Source organism: Hylobates moloch, unplaced genomic scaffold (assembly GCF_009828535.3).
Source record: "Hylobates moloch isolate HMO894 unplaced genomic scaffold, HMol_V3 SCAFFOLD_16, whole genome shotgun sequence".
In the NCBI taxonomy this organism is placed as follows: domain Eukaryota; kingdom Metazoa; phylum Chordata; class Mammalia; order Primates; family Hylobatidae; genus Hylobates; species Hylobates moloch.
This window is the reverse complement of record NW_026652291.1, coordinates 27,666,607-27,680,820: the sequence shown is the minus strand read 5'-3', so window position 1 is coordinate 27,680,820 and position 14,214 is coordinate 27,666,607. Positions and strand designations below refer to the sequence as shown.

The 14,214-nt window shown below is 43.8% G+C and overlaps 1 protein-coding gene and 1 pseudogene across 1 annotated transcript in view; one reads left to right on the top strand and one right to left on the bottom strand.

Annotated features, from left to right (window-relative positions):
* The window catches only part of ALKBH1 (alkB homolog 1, histone H2A dioxygenase), a 37,887-nt gene extending 23,696 nt beyond the window's left edge, over positions 1 to 14,191 (bottom strand). The window contains exons 1-3 of the mRNA XM_032135013.2: positions 13,989 to 14,191; positions 10,538 to 10,646; positions 605 to 767 (exon numbers count right to left, since the gene is read on the bottom strand). Coding sequence (XP_031990904.1) covers positions 605 to 767; positions 10,538 to 10,646; positions 13,989 to 14,171 — 455 coding nt within the window. The 5' untranslated portion in view covers positions 14,172 to 14,191. The remainder of the gene's footprint in view (positions 1 to 604; positions 768 to 10,537; positions 10,647 to 13,988) is intronic.
* On the top strand, positions 2,421 to 3,501 carry LOC116456192 (zinc finger MYND domain-containing protein 19-like; annotated as a pseudogene).
* Positions 14,192 to 14,214: the final 23 nt, after the last annotated feature.

Sequence of the window (14,214 nt, the reverse complement as noted above, 5' to 3'; positions counted from 1 at the left end):
ATTCCCATAGGTAATGCATTCTTGCCAGAGACTATGCACTGCCGAGTGCAGGGAGAGTGCCTTTATTTTTCTGTGTCCAATGCCTAGCATCGTGCCTGACACACTAATGACCCTCATTAAATATTTGTGGAATGAATGAATGAATGTTGAAGCATGAAGGTGAAAATATTAGTTCTTCTCATGAGGAACAACTGACCTATCATAAAACGGCTAGTACCACTGAATCCATCTAGGAGGGTAGAAGCAAAGAGCTTTTGATGTTACCTTTCCTAGGATACCACAAGCCTTCAAAGGAACTCACTTTAAGTACAAAAAAATGGCTGAAGCTAATGGAAATGGATCATGTGATGATTAATGAGGATGAACTCAATTATCTAAGCTATGATAAGCAAGTCTTTAAAATGGATCTCAATTTACTATAACTGTCAAAGCATCTGTCCAAATGTTCCTGGGGAAAGAATACAATTGTGCTGTTTTTGCTTGGAAACAATGAGGGGGAAAAAAAACCCAGCCAGTCACTTTTACTGCATTGTTACAGAACAGTTCCTTCAAAGACTTGTGATGATCTGAGTATTAACACTTCATTCTGATTGACAAGACTTACCTCAGGAACTCTTTGCTCTGTTCCCACAGATCTTGGGTCGCTTCTTTAGACATGTGTTTGTCCAGGTTACATACATTAGGTTTCTGGGAATATAACTTAAGGCACTGTTTCACCCAGTGCCACTGGTAACCTGGGAGGAAGGGGTTTGGGATAAAAATAAACCCTATACAAAAGATGGGTGGGGAAAAAAAGAAGAGGGGGAAATTCTCCATCAGTTATCCAAATAATTTTGACATCTTTATACTCACTATTTTGTTATTTACTCCCCATATTTTTTTGGTCACACTTCAAGTTAATGAACAGGTAGGTTTTGATGAATATTAGACATCTACCACTATGCAAATGTGTCTGGCTTTCTGGGTATTCTCAAGAGAAATAAATATTCCACAATAACTGTGTTATCCCAAAGCAAACTTTAGAATTGGAAGTGGTAAAAGTACACCTCTAATTTTTATCAGGTCTTGACATTTAAGAGTCATCCAAGACTTCTTTACTTCCCTATTTCATTTATTATAGGCATGATTACACGAAATCTTATAATGAATTTTAGCTAAAACACAGATTTGAAAGTCATCATCTAACGAATGGCGTGCTGATTATTGGTCTATTTTCTCTCAGTTTCAAATCCACTCTTCTATACTTAGCTTCATAATATGGGGCTGAGACCCTGCCAACTACATTTCTTATTTGCCAGCTGGCTGTCTGCTAACCTGTGCCTATAAGGCTCACTAATGGAAGACTGGAGGGCGGAAGTTGGTTCTAATGTAGTTTTTTCACATCACTAGAATCAGCCTCATTATGTCCTCTCCTCAGAAGTCTAAGCCCCAGTTCCATGTAGTCCCTTTTCCAAGCTTCTCAATGTAGTAATCCCAAGCTCTTTTGTTCTTCCTCTCAGCTGTAGGGGTGACAGTTGCTTCCTGCAGTTACTGTCTCTGTAATATCTCAGTGTTTGCAAATTCCTGCAGTTAGTGTCTCTGTATTATCTCAGTGTTTGTAAACAACTACAGCATGTGTGTTAAAGATCTTTGTGACCTTGACAGCAACATAACCTCATTTTTCTCTGTAAAAGATTGATAATAGGCCGGGTGCGGTGGCTCTCGCCTATAATCCCAGCACTTTGGGAGGCCGAGGTGGGCGGATCACATGAGGTCAGGAGTTTGAGACCAGCCTCACCAACATGATGAAACTGTCTGTACTAAAATACAAAAATTAGTCGGGCGTGGTGGCAGGCACCTGTGATCCCGGCTACTCGGGAGGCTGAAGCAGGAGAATCACTTGAACCCAGGAGGTGGAGGCTGTAGTGAGCCAAGATCACGTCACTGCACTCCAGCTTGGGCGACAGAGCCAGACTCTGTCTCAAAAACAAAAGATAAACAATAATATTTAACTGGAATCCTATGCATGGTAAAGATTTATTCATTCATCAAACACACAATGTGTGCCAGACACTTTCTTTCTTTCTTTTTTTTGAGATGGGGGTCTCTCACCCTGTTGCCCAGGCTGGAGAACAGTGGTGTGATCTTGGTTCTCTGCAACCTCCGCCTCCCAGGTTCAAGTGATTCTCCTGCTTCAGTCTCCCAAGTAGCTGTGATTACAGGTGCCTGCCACTGTACCCAGCTAATTTTTTTTATTTTCAGTAGAGACGGGGTTTCACCGTGTTGGCCAGGCTGGTCTGTACTAGGCACTTTCTTAAGAATTAGAGGTCAGTGCATGGCAGGTCTGGCATGCACAAGGTGAGCTGGGCCTGGTCTTGTCCTACCTGGGGCCTGCCTGGCCTGACCCTAGCCCTGGCCTTGCCCCAGCACCCCTGTCTCCCATGGGAGTGGCACTGCTGGCTGACAGCATAGGCCTGGCCACGACTGACTTCAAATTGGACATCATATGGCTCAGCTCAGTGGCTGCGAGGGAGCCACCTGTGTAGCTGTACTAGCCAGGGACCTTACCCTCATGAGAGCTCTGTTCCTGTCTGTCACCAGTGGCTGTAGCTTCTGGTAGGAGAAGAGTAGTAGAGGCAGTATGCAGTCAGATAAAGACCAAATACACTGATAGATGAGCAAAGATATCCTGCTGGTGGAGAGATACCCCTCTGAGGTCCAAATGGAAGTAGATGCAGATGGAAATGGTACTAAGATATTCAGGTATGCTTTTGACAAGCACTGAGGAAGAGGATTGGGAAGACTCCTTCATGAGTTGCTGTGGGAGCACAGAAGAGGCATGACCCCTGGGTTCCGGGTGGTACATCTCAATGCCCTGACTGAGGACAATTGCCTGGACAACCTGTAGCTGGTGCTGTGGGGCTGGTGGCCCAAGGCCAAAGAGACCTCCAGAAGAGGGAGCAAAGCTTGTACTGGCTTGCAATTCAGCAGCTTCCCATGGACCCCAAAGAAGAGCAGAGACCTGTCCTAACTGTGACCTGGTACTTTAACACCAATGGAGATGTGGTGGAAGAGCTGAATTCTTACACCTACTATAGTAGCATTACCCTTCCTGCACAGTGATTGAGAAGTAGCTCCAGGAGTTCAACATCTGTGGGTGCTGCCAGGTGGCCTGGTACTGAGGCTCTGAGTGCCAGCAGGAGCGGGCTGGCCACCATGAAGCACTGTCAGGAGAGGAAGCACCCCTTCCAGCATGAGCTCAGCTGGAGCAATGACGGGCAATGGAGCTGCACATGCTCGCAGTCCCTGGGCTCTACCTTGGGCACAGCAGACAGACTCGTGGTTGAACCTGGAGGTGCTGAAAAAGCCAGCTGTGGGCCCAGAACAGCCACCAAGAGACTCTTGATGTCACTGGAAGTCTGCATGAAGATAGTGTCCCCTCCAGTCTTAATCTCCAGCAAAGACAACTGGGAGACTCTGGCCAGGATGTTTCTCATTATTTATATGTTAATAGGTTTGTAAATTCACGTGCAGGTTTTTTGGGAGGAGGCACTGAGAGGGGTAGAAATTACAAATAAAATCATTTGCTGTAATAAAAAAATAAAAAAATAAAAAGAATTAGAAGCCGGGCATGGTGGCTTGGCTGATGCCTATAATCCTAGCACTTGAAAGGCCAAGGCAGGCAGATAACTTGAGCTCAGGAGTTCCAGACCAGCCTGGGCAGCATGGCGAAACCCTGTCTCTACAAAAAATATAAAAATTAGCCAGGCGTGGTGGCATACGCAGGTAGTCCCAGCTACTTGGGAGGCTAAGGTGGGAGGATTGCTTGAACCCAGGAGGCCCAGGTTGCAGTGAGCCAAGACTGCACCACTGTACTCCAGCCTGGATGACAACAACAGACTGCCTCAGAAGAAAAAAAAAGAATTAAAGAGATAAAAAACCTTGTCTGGAGAGGGGGCAATAAAGACAAGTTAAACTCCTTTTTGTAAGACCAGCTATGAAAGAAAATAAAAACTTAGGCATAGTCATAGAAAAATAAAGAGTTAAGAGGGTAGTTTTCGGTTTTTAAGGACTGGCAAGACCTAAGTATGCTTACAGATTGTGAAGAAAGAGCCAACAGGGAAGAGCCAGTTGGAAACAGAAGAGAGGAAAGAAATAGAGCAAGGTATCGAAAGCTGGAAGAGGTTTAAGAAGGTGACATGGATCAAGAGGGTAGAGAGACTGGCTTTGAACTAAAGGAACTCCTCCTCCTCTATGACTGGATGGTGGAAATAAGAACATTTGCTTATAAGTGTGGCGTCATTGAAGGCTCAAAAGGTTTGTGCCTGAAGGACTCAGTGTTCCCAATAAGATAAATAGCAAGGTCATCTCAACAAAAGTGAGCATGGCTGGACAGGTCCTGAGGAACAAGAAGGAATCCAAGCAATGATATAAAAGCCAAGCATCATATATTAGTGTAATGTTCCCCTTGCAAAAGGATTTTAAAAACAGATGAACAGACTAAAGCTTAAGGATTTCTGAATTAAATGCTGGCAATAATTTGAAGGTCTTCAGTTCCTGGCTGAACTCCAAATCTAGTCTAGACCAGAGGTCAGCAAATGTTTTCTGTCAAGAACTAGATAGTAAAGACTTTAGGCTTTGACAGTTATTTGGTCTCTTTATTTTTTATTTTTTTGAGACGGAGTCTTGCTCTGTCACCCAGGCACAATCTTGGCTCACTGCCACCTCCACCTCCCAGGTTCAAGTGATTCTTCTGCCTCAGCCTCCTGAGTAGATGAGATTACAGGCTTGGACTACCATGCCTGGCTAATTTTTGTATTTTAATTTATTTTCTATTTTTATTTTTTAGTAGAGATGGCATTTCGCCATGTTGGCCAGGCTGGTCTTGAACTCCTGGCCTCAAGTGATCTGCCCACCTCGGCCTCCCAAAGTGCTGGGATTACAGGCCTGAGCCACTGCGCTTGCCCTTATTCGGTCTCTTTAGCACTCAATTCTGTCACTGTAGCCAGAAAGTAGCCATACATAGTAAGTAAACAAAAAGGTGTGGCTGTATTCCAATAAAATGTATTTACAATAACACTGCAGTTTGCCAACTCCTGGTGGAGACTATTAGCAATAACGACACATTTTATGGAAATATCCTTAGGGAGAATTACTATGGAAAGCAGACAGTAAAGACACTGAGCTGAGAGCCTAAAACAGAAACAACTTTGTTATTACTTAACTACTCTTCCTCTCTTCTCTTTGGCATATAATTTAGACCTAAATTAATGGAATAGTGATAAAGTTTAATAACAGCAATTAACAATAATAAGTTTATTCCTAAGTCATTAATTATAGTAGCTGCTAAAAATAACTAGATGCCTACAAGTTTCAGACACTGTGCCAGCAACCTTATGCTAGCTCATTAATCTTCAGTAACTCTATGAGGAAGTTATTAATCCAGTTTTGCAGATAAGAGAACAGAAGTTCAGAGGGGTAACATGGCTTCACTGATTCATCCCCCTCTCCTGGTCTATCACAAGGCTAGCACACATTTGGGATAAGACAAACAAACAATCTGGGATACGACAAACAAAGTTGGGTTTGTGGACATGGAACAAGCAAAACCAGTAAGCCCACACAAGCAACAAACCTATGCTCTTTGCATTATAAATATTAGGTTCTGGCCGGGGGCAGTGGCTCATGCCTGTAATCCCAGCACTTTGGGAGGCCGAGCAGGGCGGATCACGAGGTCAGGAGATCAAGACCATCCTGGCTAACACAATGAAACCCCGTCTCTACTAAAAAATACAAAAAATTAGCTGGGCGTGATGGCGGGCGCCTGTAGTCCCAGCTACTCGGGAGGCTGAGGCAGGAGAATGGCGTGAACCCGGGAGGCGGAGCTTGCAGTGAGCTGAGATCACGCCACTGCACTCCAGCCTGGGCGACAAGCCAACACTCCATCTCAAAAAAATAAAAAATAAAAAATAAAAAATAAATAAATACTGAACAATATCATCAATAGTCCACTATCAGAATTTCAAAGAGATTTAAAACCACATGTGGTTCAGCTGAAAGGTGGTTATGCCATTGTAGAAATACATAGGAAATAACCTGAAGATTCCTCTACTGTACTAAATCTTACTAAAAGCACTTAAAATTCTATGTCTACATTCTTGCAGATATAGAAAAAAACTAGACAGCTTAGAGATATTCAATGTGGACAGGTTCCTCATTGCAGTTGATTAATCCTGTTCCACCATTTAATATTATCAATAGCATACACTCCAAACTAAACCTAATGACCAAAGTCAGTGAGCTTTTGGCATCAAGGAAACTTCACACACACAAAGATTTTTACCAGTAATCTGATTTTTCATATGTCTTCTAAAGTAGCTCCAAAATACATTTGGATTTTATGTTTCATTTATCAGTAAAATTCTCCAAATAGTTTGGGAGAATGATAGGATCATCAATATTATGGAAAAAGATAGGAAACCCCCCCCCCCCGCCCAACCTACCATCTGCTATCATCACAATTTCATGAAATAAAGAATATTATAACATTCCCAAACATATTAGACTAAAGGAATAATACTTTTGGTTTAGTCCAAGCTTGAATGGTGACAGGAAATTTAGTATCTCTTTAGGCAGTCCATTTCAGACAACTGTTGTTGTCTGCCTCCTAGCCAGGCACAGTGGTTCAGGTCTGTAATCCCAGCACTCTGGGAGGCTGAGGCAGGGGGATCACTTGAGTCCAGGAGTTCCGGACTAGCCTGAGCAACATAGTGAGACCCCCATCTCTACAAAAAATTAAAAAAAAAAAAATTAGCTGGGCATGGTGTTGCAAGCCAATGGTCCCAGCTACTAGGCAGGCTGAGGTGGGAGGAACGTTTAAGTCTGAGAGGTCAAGGCTGCAGTGAAGCGTGACTGTGCTACTGCACCCCACTGGGTGACAGAATGAGACCCTGTCTCAAGAAAACAAACAAAACCAAAATCTGCCTATCTTGCATCTACATGTTTTCCAGATTAAAAAAAAAAAAAAAATCTGCCTCTCTATAATTTTCAGTCATTGGTCTTGGGTTCTGACACCTAGAGCAACCCCAAATCATTTTTAAGTGCTTGATAAATGCACTGACCTAAGCAGTTAACATATACATTAACATTTAATCCTCATAAGAACCTTATGAAGTAGGTACTATTTTTATATACATTTTACATATGATGAAACTGAGGGCAAGAGAATTTAAAAACTTGCCCAAAGTCTTACAGTTAGTAGACGGCAAAGCCAGGATATGAACCCAGGTAACCTGGCACCAGAACCTATGCCTTAACCACTGGTGTGCACTGCTTCCCACCACTTCTTGTGCAGGACAATTTTTCAATGTTTAATGCTGTCATGCTCCCCCATAAGTCTTTTCTTCCCTAGATTCTGTTTCTGGTTTCCAGGCCTATTATCCTCTTGTTCAAGAGGATGTGTCCTCACACAAGTGTGAGGACAGGTTGTAGTACACTCAGCTTCCTTCAGATTTAAGTCAGATCCAGAAGTAAACACAATCCTTTTGATCAACTCAGAGTAAGAAGAGACTGTTCTCTCCTGTATTTTGGACATTATGTTTCTATTAAATACAGCTTATAGGGGAAAGTAAGTAAAAAAAAAAAAAAATAAATAAAATAAATAAATAAATAAATAAAATAAACACAGCTTATAATGGCAGGAGAGACAGAATAAACTCTCCAAAGATATAATGAGACACCCACCCAAAAGATGTGGCTTAATTAAGCAGTAAATCCTAGAAAGCCTCAGAAAGCAAGTACAGCAGTTTAGACAATTTAAAACTCAAGTGGGGTTAAGTCTATGGCATGAACAATCTGTTAAGGGGAGAAAGCATAGAGCAACAGAGAATCATGGCCTTAAAAATAGGTACTAGAGGCCGGGCGTTGTGGCTCACGCCTGTAATCCCAGCACTCTGGGAGGTCAAGGCAGGTGGATCACCTGAGGTCAGGAGTTCAAGACCAGCCTGACCAACATGGTGAAACCCCATCTCTACTAAAAACACAAAAAAGTTAGCTGGGCGTGGTGGCGGGTGCCTGTAGTCCCAGCTACTTGGGAGGCTGAGACAGGAGAATTGCTTGAACCTGGGAGGCAGAGGCTGCAGTGAGCCGAGATCACACCACTGCACTCCAGCCTAGGCGACAGACAAGACTCTGTCTCAGAAAAAAAAATAAATAAATAAAAATAAGTGCTAGAGCTGAAAGGTGAAGAACGGCCTCCAAGAACAAGACTATTGGTGATGCATGCTCTACGTTTACCCAAACTCAAGAGGAGCCAGGCTGTTATATCTTCCCATGCTATTAACAAGTATTTCAGTGGTCATAATGTACTAAGAGCTGTACCATAGAGTCCCGGCCACTGGCACAATGAAAACTAACATTTCTTTTTAAAGATTTCTCTTACTTTTTTTTTTTTTTTTTTTTGAGACAGAGTCTTGCTCTGTCGCCCAGGCTGGAGTGCAGTGGTGCAATCTCGGCTCACTGCAAGCTCCGCCTCCCGGGTTCACGCCATTCTCCTGCCTCAGCCTCTCCGAGTAGCTGGGACTACAGGCGCCCGCCACCACGCCTGGCTGTTTTTTGTATTTTTTTAGTAGACACGGGGTTTCACCGTGGTCTCGATCTCCTGACCTCGTGATCCGCCCGCCTTGGCCTCCCAAAGTGCTGGGATTACAAAGCGTGAGCCACCGCGCCTGGCTAGATTTCTCTTACTTTTAAAACCCATATTTGAAATCACAAGTGCAATGTTAACTTTTACAATGGCCCCAGGAGCCTAGAAAAAAGGTTAACAACATTACCTATTCATTATTTTCTTAATTTCATTCTCTGTAAAACCAGCTACCCAACATTACTAAATTAAAAATTGCAGACAAATCTATTAGAATTGCTTGAGACAAGTCTCATTTTGTCACCCAGGCTGGAGTGCAGTGGCACGATCTTGGCTCACTGCACCCCAAGCAATCCTCCTACCTCAGTCTCCTGAGTAGCTGAGACTACAGAGGCATGCCACCACACCTGGCTAATTAAAAACATTTTTTTTGGCCACGTAAGTTGTCTCACGCCTGTAATCCTAGCACTTTGGGAGACCGAGGCGGGTGGATCACTTGTCAGGAATTCGAAACCAGCTTGGCCAACATGAAACCCTGTCTCTACTAAAAATACAAAAATTAGCTGGGCGTGGTGGCGTATACCTGTAGTCTCAGCTACTCGGGAGGCAGGAGAATCACTCGAACCTGGGAGGCGGAGGTTGCAGTGAGCTGAGACTGTGCCACTGTACTCCAGCCTGGGCGACAGAGTGAGACTGTCTGGGGAAAAAAAATTTTGTTTTGTAGAAACAGGCTCTTACTATGTTACCCACGCCGGTCGTAAATTCCTGGGCTCAAATGATCCTCCCACCTTGGCCTTCTAAAGTGTTGGGATTATAAGCGTGAGCCACCTCGCCTGGTCCCTATTAGGACTTTCTTTTTTTTGGAGAGGGAGTCTTGCTCTGTCGCCCAGGCTGGAGTGCAGTGGCACAATCTCGGCTCAACAAGCTCTACCTCCTGGGTTCATGCCATTCTCCCGCCTCAGCCTGCCGAGTAGCTGGGACTACAGGGGCCCACCACCATGTCCGGCTAATTTTGTTTTTGTATTTTCAGTAGAGACAGGGTTTCACTTTGTTAGCCAGGATGGTCTCAATCTCCTGACCTCGTGATCCGCCCGCCTCGGCCTCCCAAAGTGTTGGGATTACAGGCGTGAGCCACTGTGTCCAGCCTTTTTTTTTTTGAGATAGAGTTTCCCCCTTATTGCCTAGGCTGGAGTGCAATGGCGCGATCTTGGTTCACTGAAACCTCCGCCTCCTGGGTTCAAGCGATTCTCCTGTCTCAGCCTCCCAAGTAGCTGGCATTACAGGCACGCACCACCAAGCCTGGCTAATTTTTGTATTTTTGGTAGAGACGGGATTTCACCATGCTGGCCAGGCTGGTCTTGATCTCCTGACCTCAGGTGATACACTCATCCACTCACTTTGGCATCTCAAAGTTCTGGGATTACAGGCATGAGCCACCGCGCCTGGTGAGGACTTTTGATGTCATTAATTGTAATTCTTTATTAAATATGTTCAGCCTTGATAGCAACAAGTTTTAAGTTGTTATGCCATTTGAGAATGTGACTAGAGGGACAATTATGAATTATTCATAACTATTATATGACATTTATTACAATGATAATGATAAATTATTCTTCACAGCACTTCTGCCAAATCAGATGTTCAGAGTTGTGGCAGGGAGCCCAGAGGCAATGTCCTTATTTTTTCAATGGTCATGCCACTTTCAGCCACATTTGCAGGCACTGCTGACTCCTGTTCTATCCTTTGAAAACGGACGTCTTAGACAAGGTACAGTCTAGAATGGGTTTGGAAATGAAACATTTATCTGTTTATTATGTGTATCCTTTGTCTATTTACTTGCTTACAGTACCTTCTTTGAAGACATGAACACATAAATGATTGAGTGATATTGCCTTTTCTGAGGTCAGTTACACTCACCAGGATAGCCTTTGAGTCCATAGGCTTGCCACTTGCTGACAGGCTGAAGACCTGCTCTATATGCATTGTGCTCACTGACAGAAGACACATTTAGCTGAGATTTGATCACCTGGCAGGAAGGAAACAGAAGTTAAAGGACTAAATCTATTCTGCAGGTCAACCCTGGGAACCTCAAACCTCCAAAGACATTTCTTGTATGAGGCAAAGCTAGGATTCTTGGTTTTTTTTTAAGATACAGAACCTTGCTCTATTGCTCAAGCCAGAGTGCAGTGGCATGATCATAGTTCACTGCAGCCTCAAGCTCCTGAACTCAAGTGATCCTCCTGTGTTGGCCTCCCAAAGCAATGGGATTAGAGGTATAAGCCACTGTGCCTGGCCAAAGCAAAGAGTATTAAGTCTGGGGTTAATCTTAGTTGTACTGCTTACTTGATCTGGGCATTTTAGATGAGTCATTTAATGTCTTAGAGCCTCAGTTTCTCATCTATATAGTAACAGTAGAGTTACCCAAAATTAAGGCAAAATGGTAATAAGAAATTTAAGCAGGCTAATTTTGGCTTTCAAAACTACTTTTTCCTATGACATCATACCTTTGCAACTTCTTATGGGGCTGAATCATGAAAGGTGCTTGGTGTACTGAAATATCTTGAGTCACAAAGCTATTTACTTCAGTTAGGGCTAACAGTAATGCTTTTGAGACACTTGTATAGAGTTGGTATTTAAACAGAGCTATAAGGAACACCAAGCTAGACAGGGTGAGAAAATGAAAAGAGAAGGCCAGTTGCAGTGGCTCACGCCTGTAATCCCAGCACTCTGGGAGGCTGAGGCAGGCGGATCACGAGGTCAGGAGTCCGAGACCAACCTGGCCAACATGGTGAAACCCTGTCTCTACTAAAAACATAAAAATTAGTTGGGTGTGGTGGCGGGTGCCTGAAATCCCAGCTACAAGAGGCTGGGGCACCAGAATTGCTACAACCTAGGAGGTGGAGGTTGCAGTGAGCTGAGATTGTGCCACTGTACTCCAGCCTAGGAACAGAGCAAGACTCCGTCTGAGAAAAAAAAAAAAAAGAGAATGAAAAGAGAGTGCTGTAAACAGAAAAAATGTTTCAGTGAGACACTGGGAATCCTGTTTGCTAAAAGTAAAAGCTAAAAAATCCTGTTTGCCCTCTTCTAGATGAAATGTCCAAGTGACGCTACAACTTCTGCTTCTGTTAATTACTTAGAAATGAATTTAGTATTTCAGGGGCTGAAGTTTTCTTTGTATATGAGTATCTAATGGATGGCTCATTACATTGATTAAGAGACCCACTATGCAGTCATTGAAGTCAAAACATTAAAGGAAAAAACCTTTATTCCTCCCTGAATAATAAACCTAGGGTCTGCCTTGCCTTAAAATATATGAAACAGGCCGACCGGTGGCTCACGCCTGTAATTCCAACACTTTGGGAGGCCAAGGCAGGTACATCACCTGAGGTCAGGAGTTTGGGGCCAGACTGGCCAACATAGCGAAACCCCGTCTCTACTAAAAATACAAAAATTAGCCAGGCATGGTGGCGCGTGCCTGTAGTCCCAGCTACTTGGGAGGCTGAAGCAGAAGAATCATTTGAACCTAGGAGACGGAGGTTGCAGTGAGCCGAGATCACGCCACTGCACTTCAGCCTGGGTGACACAGTGAGACGCTGTCTCAGTAAAAAAAAAGTATATATATTATATATACACACACATATATATACATATATATATATGTATATATATGAAACATTCTCTTTGAAAGAGAATGATCTTTTATCTTATCAACTTCTCCAAGCGTGGAGATTCCTGGACAAAATACCAAAAGTTGGCTGATGTATAACCAGTCTCTATAATAAAAGGGCTATCTGAAACCCTCTGAGAGTACTATCAGCTGAGTTTTCCAGGTACCTAGGTGCTGGTAAAACACTTTTAAGCATTTTGTCATGATTTCTTAAATAGGCTACATACTTAATACTGCACTATAATTCAACACACTCTCGGAGGTGATGTTAGTGGACCTATTCTATCATATGCTAAACTGAACCACACCACTGAGCTTTTATAAAAGGTTTTCTGCTTCCTCCCTTGTCAGACTGTTAACCACTTTCCCCACTAGTCTCATCAGCCGGCTTGTAATAGTAACGTCTCTTAATTACTGCTTTAATCTGCTTTGAGCTGGGGAACTAAACACCCAAGCTTTCATGTACTCAACACATACTGTACTTACTCAGTGCTGCTTTAGGTCCTGTACTAGACACATAATGGCTCATTCTCTGATGGCTGACATTCTAAAAAGCATGTACATATTATGGTAAAATGTAGGTAAAAGGAGCTGAATGAGAGTCTGAAGGGCTCCGGAGAGAAAAAGTATATTATTTTTGGGTTGTGATCTTTCTGTATTTTGACAACTCTAAGACCACTTTTTTTCCTAACAAATGAAGGTGCTGAAAAGCTGAGCTCAAGTATGCAATCATTAACACTTAATACTGTAGCATCCCAATTTTATTAGAGCTGTTAGGAAGCTTGGAAAGAATGCCTCATCTAGACATCTGTGGACAACACCGAGAGCAAATTAAGGGGCTGCATATCCTCAACGTTAAAGTGGATTGTAAAGAAAGAAAATGTAAATTGGACTACGGTTTTGGTTCCCCGTTTTCCCTCTTGCCTATTATGTTCCCTTAAAAAAATTTTTTTTTTTAATCTATTTACTTGAGAGCAGGTTATAAGACTGGCTAATTTTTTTGTATTTTTGGCGGAGACGGGGGTCTTGCCATGTTTCCCAGGCTGGTCTCGAACCCCTGGGTTCAAGCGATCCACCCGCCTCGGCCTCCAAAGTGCTGGGATTACAGGCTTGAGCCACCGGTCCCGGCCTGTGTTCCCCTTCTTAATCTCCATGGGGAAAAGTAGAGAGAAAAAACGGTGCCTGTATTCCATATATACTTGTTTGCCATTTATTTTCAACATGGGGGGATTCTCAGAATCCTTCAATGACCTCCTTCTAAAAGGCCCGGAGGAGAAGATAGGGACTAGTTTTACGCACAGAGGCTTAACAGCGCCGGATCCCTGTCAGTTCTGGGATTCCTCGGGAGTGGTTTTTTCAAGCTGCAGAAGTCTACCCTACCGTCTACGAAGACGTTCTATGGGGTTTTACAAAAACCCAAACAGAAATGTGAGGAGACAGTTACAGTAAGAAATAAACACGGATTCCCAGGCTCTTTTGACTGAGCCCCCCCGCCAAGAATGGCCGCCTAAAGAAACGGGCATCTCAACGCTTTATTGCTAGTGTGACGGTTAGTGGGGAGTTCGACTCTGCCGCCAAAGGAGGGCAGGAATCGTTCAATAACAATCGGTCTGGAGGTGAAAAGAGGCGAAGAAGACACGAAGTCCCTCCAAGACGCGGGGCAAAGCGATGGAGATACGCGCGCCGCTCTCCTCTCTGTACCTTTTGGGCACCAGGACCCGTGCCACGGGCTGCGTGGGCCGCCGAGAAGTCGATGACCCCTTCCAGGTCTGCGGTCCCGGGCCGACTCTGACGGTAGAAGCGGAAAAGTTTCCGAAAGGCGTCCTCCCCGGGCTCAGTCGCCAAAGTCGCCACAGAGCCCACGGCCGCTGCCATCTTCCGCATCTCGCGGCCTGTACCCTCTGATCCGGAAGCAGATTCTCCGTGT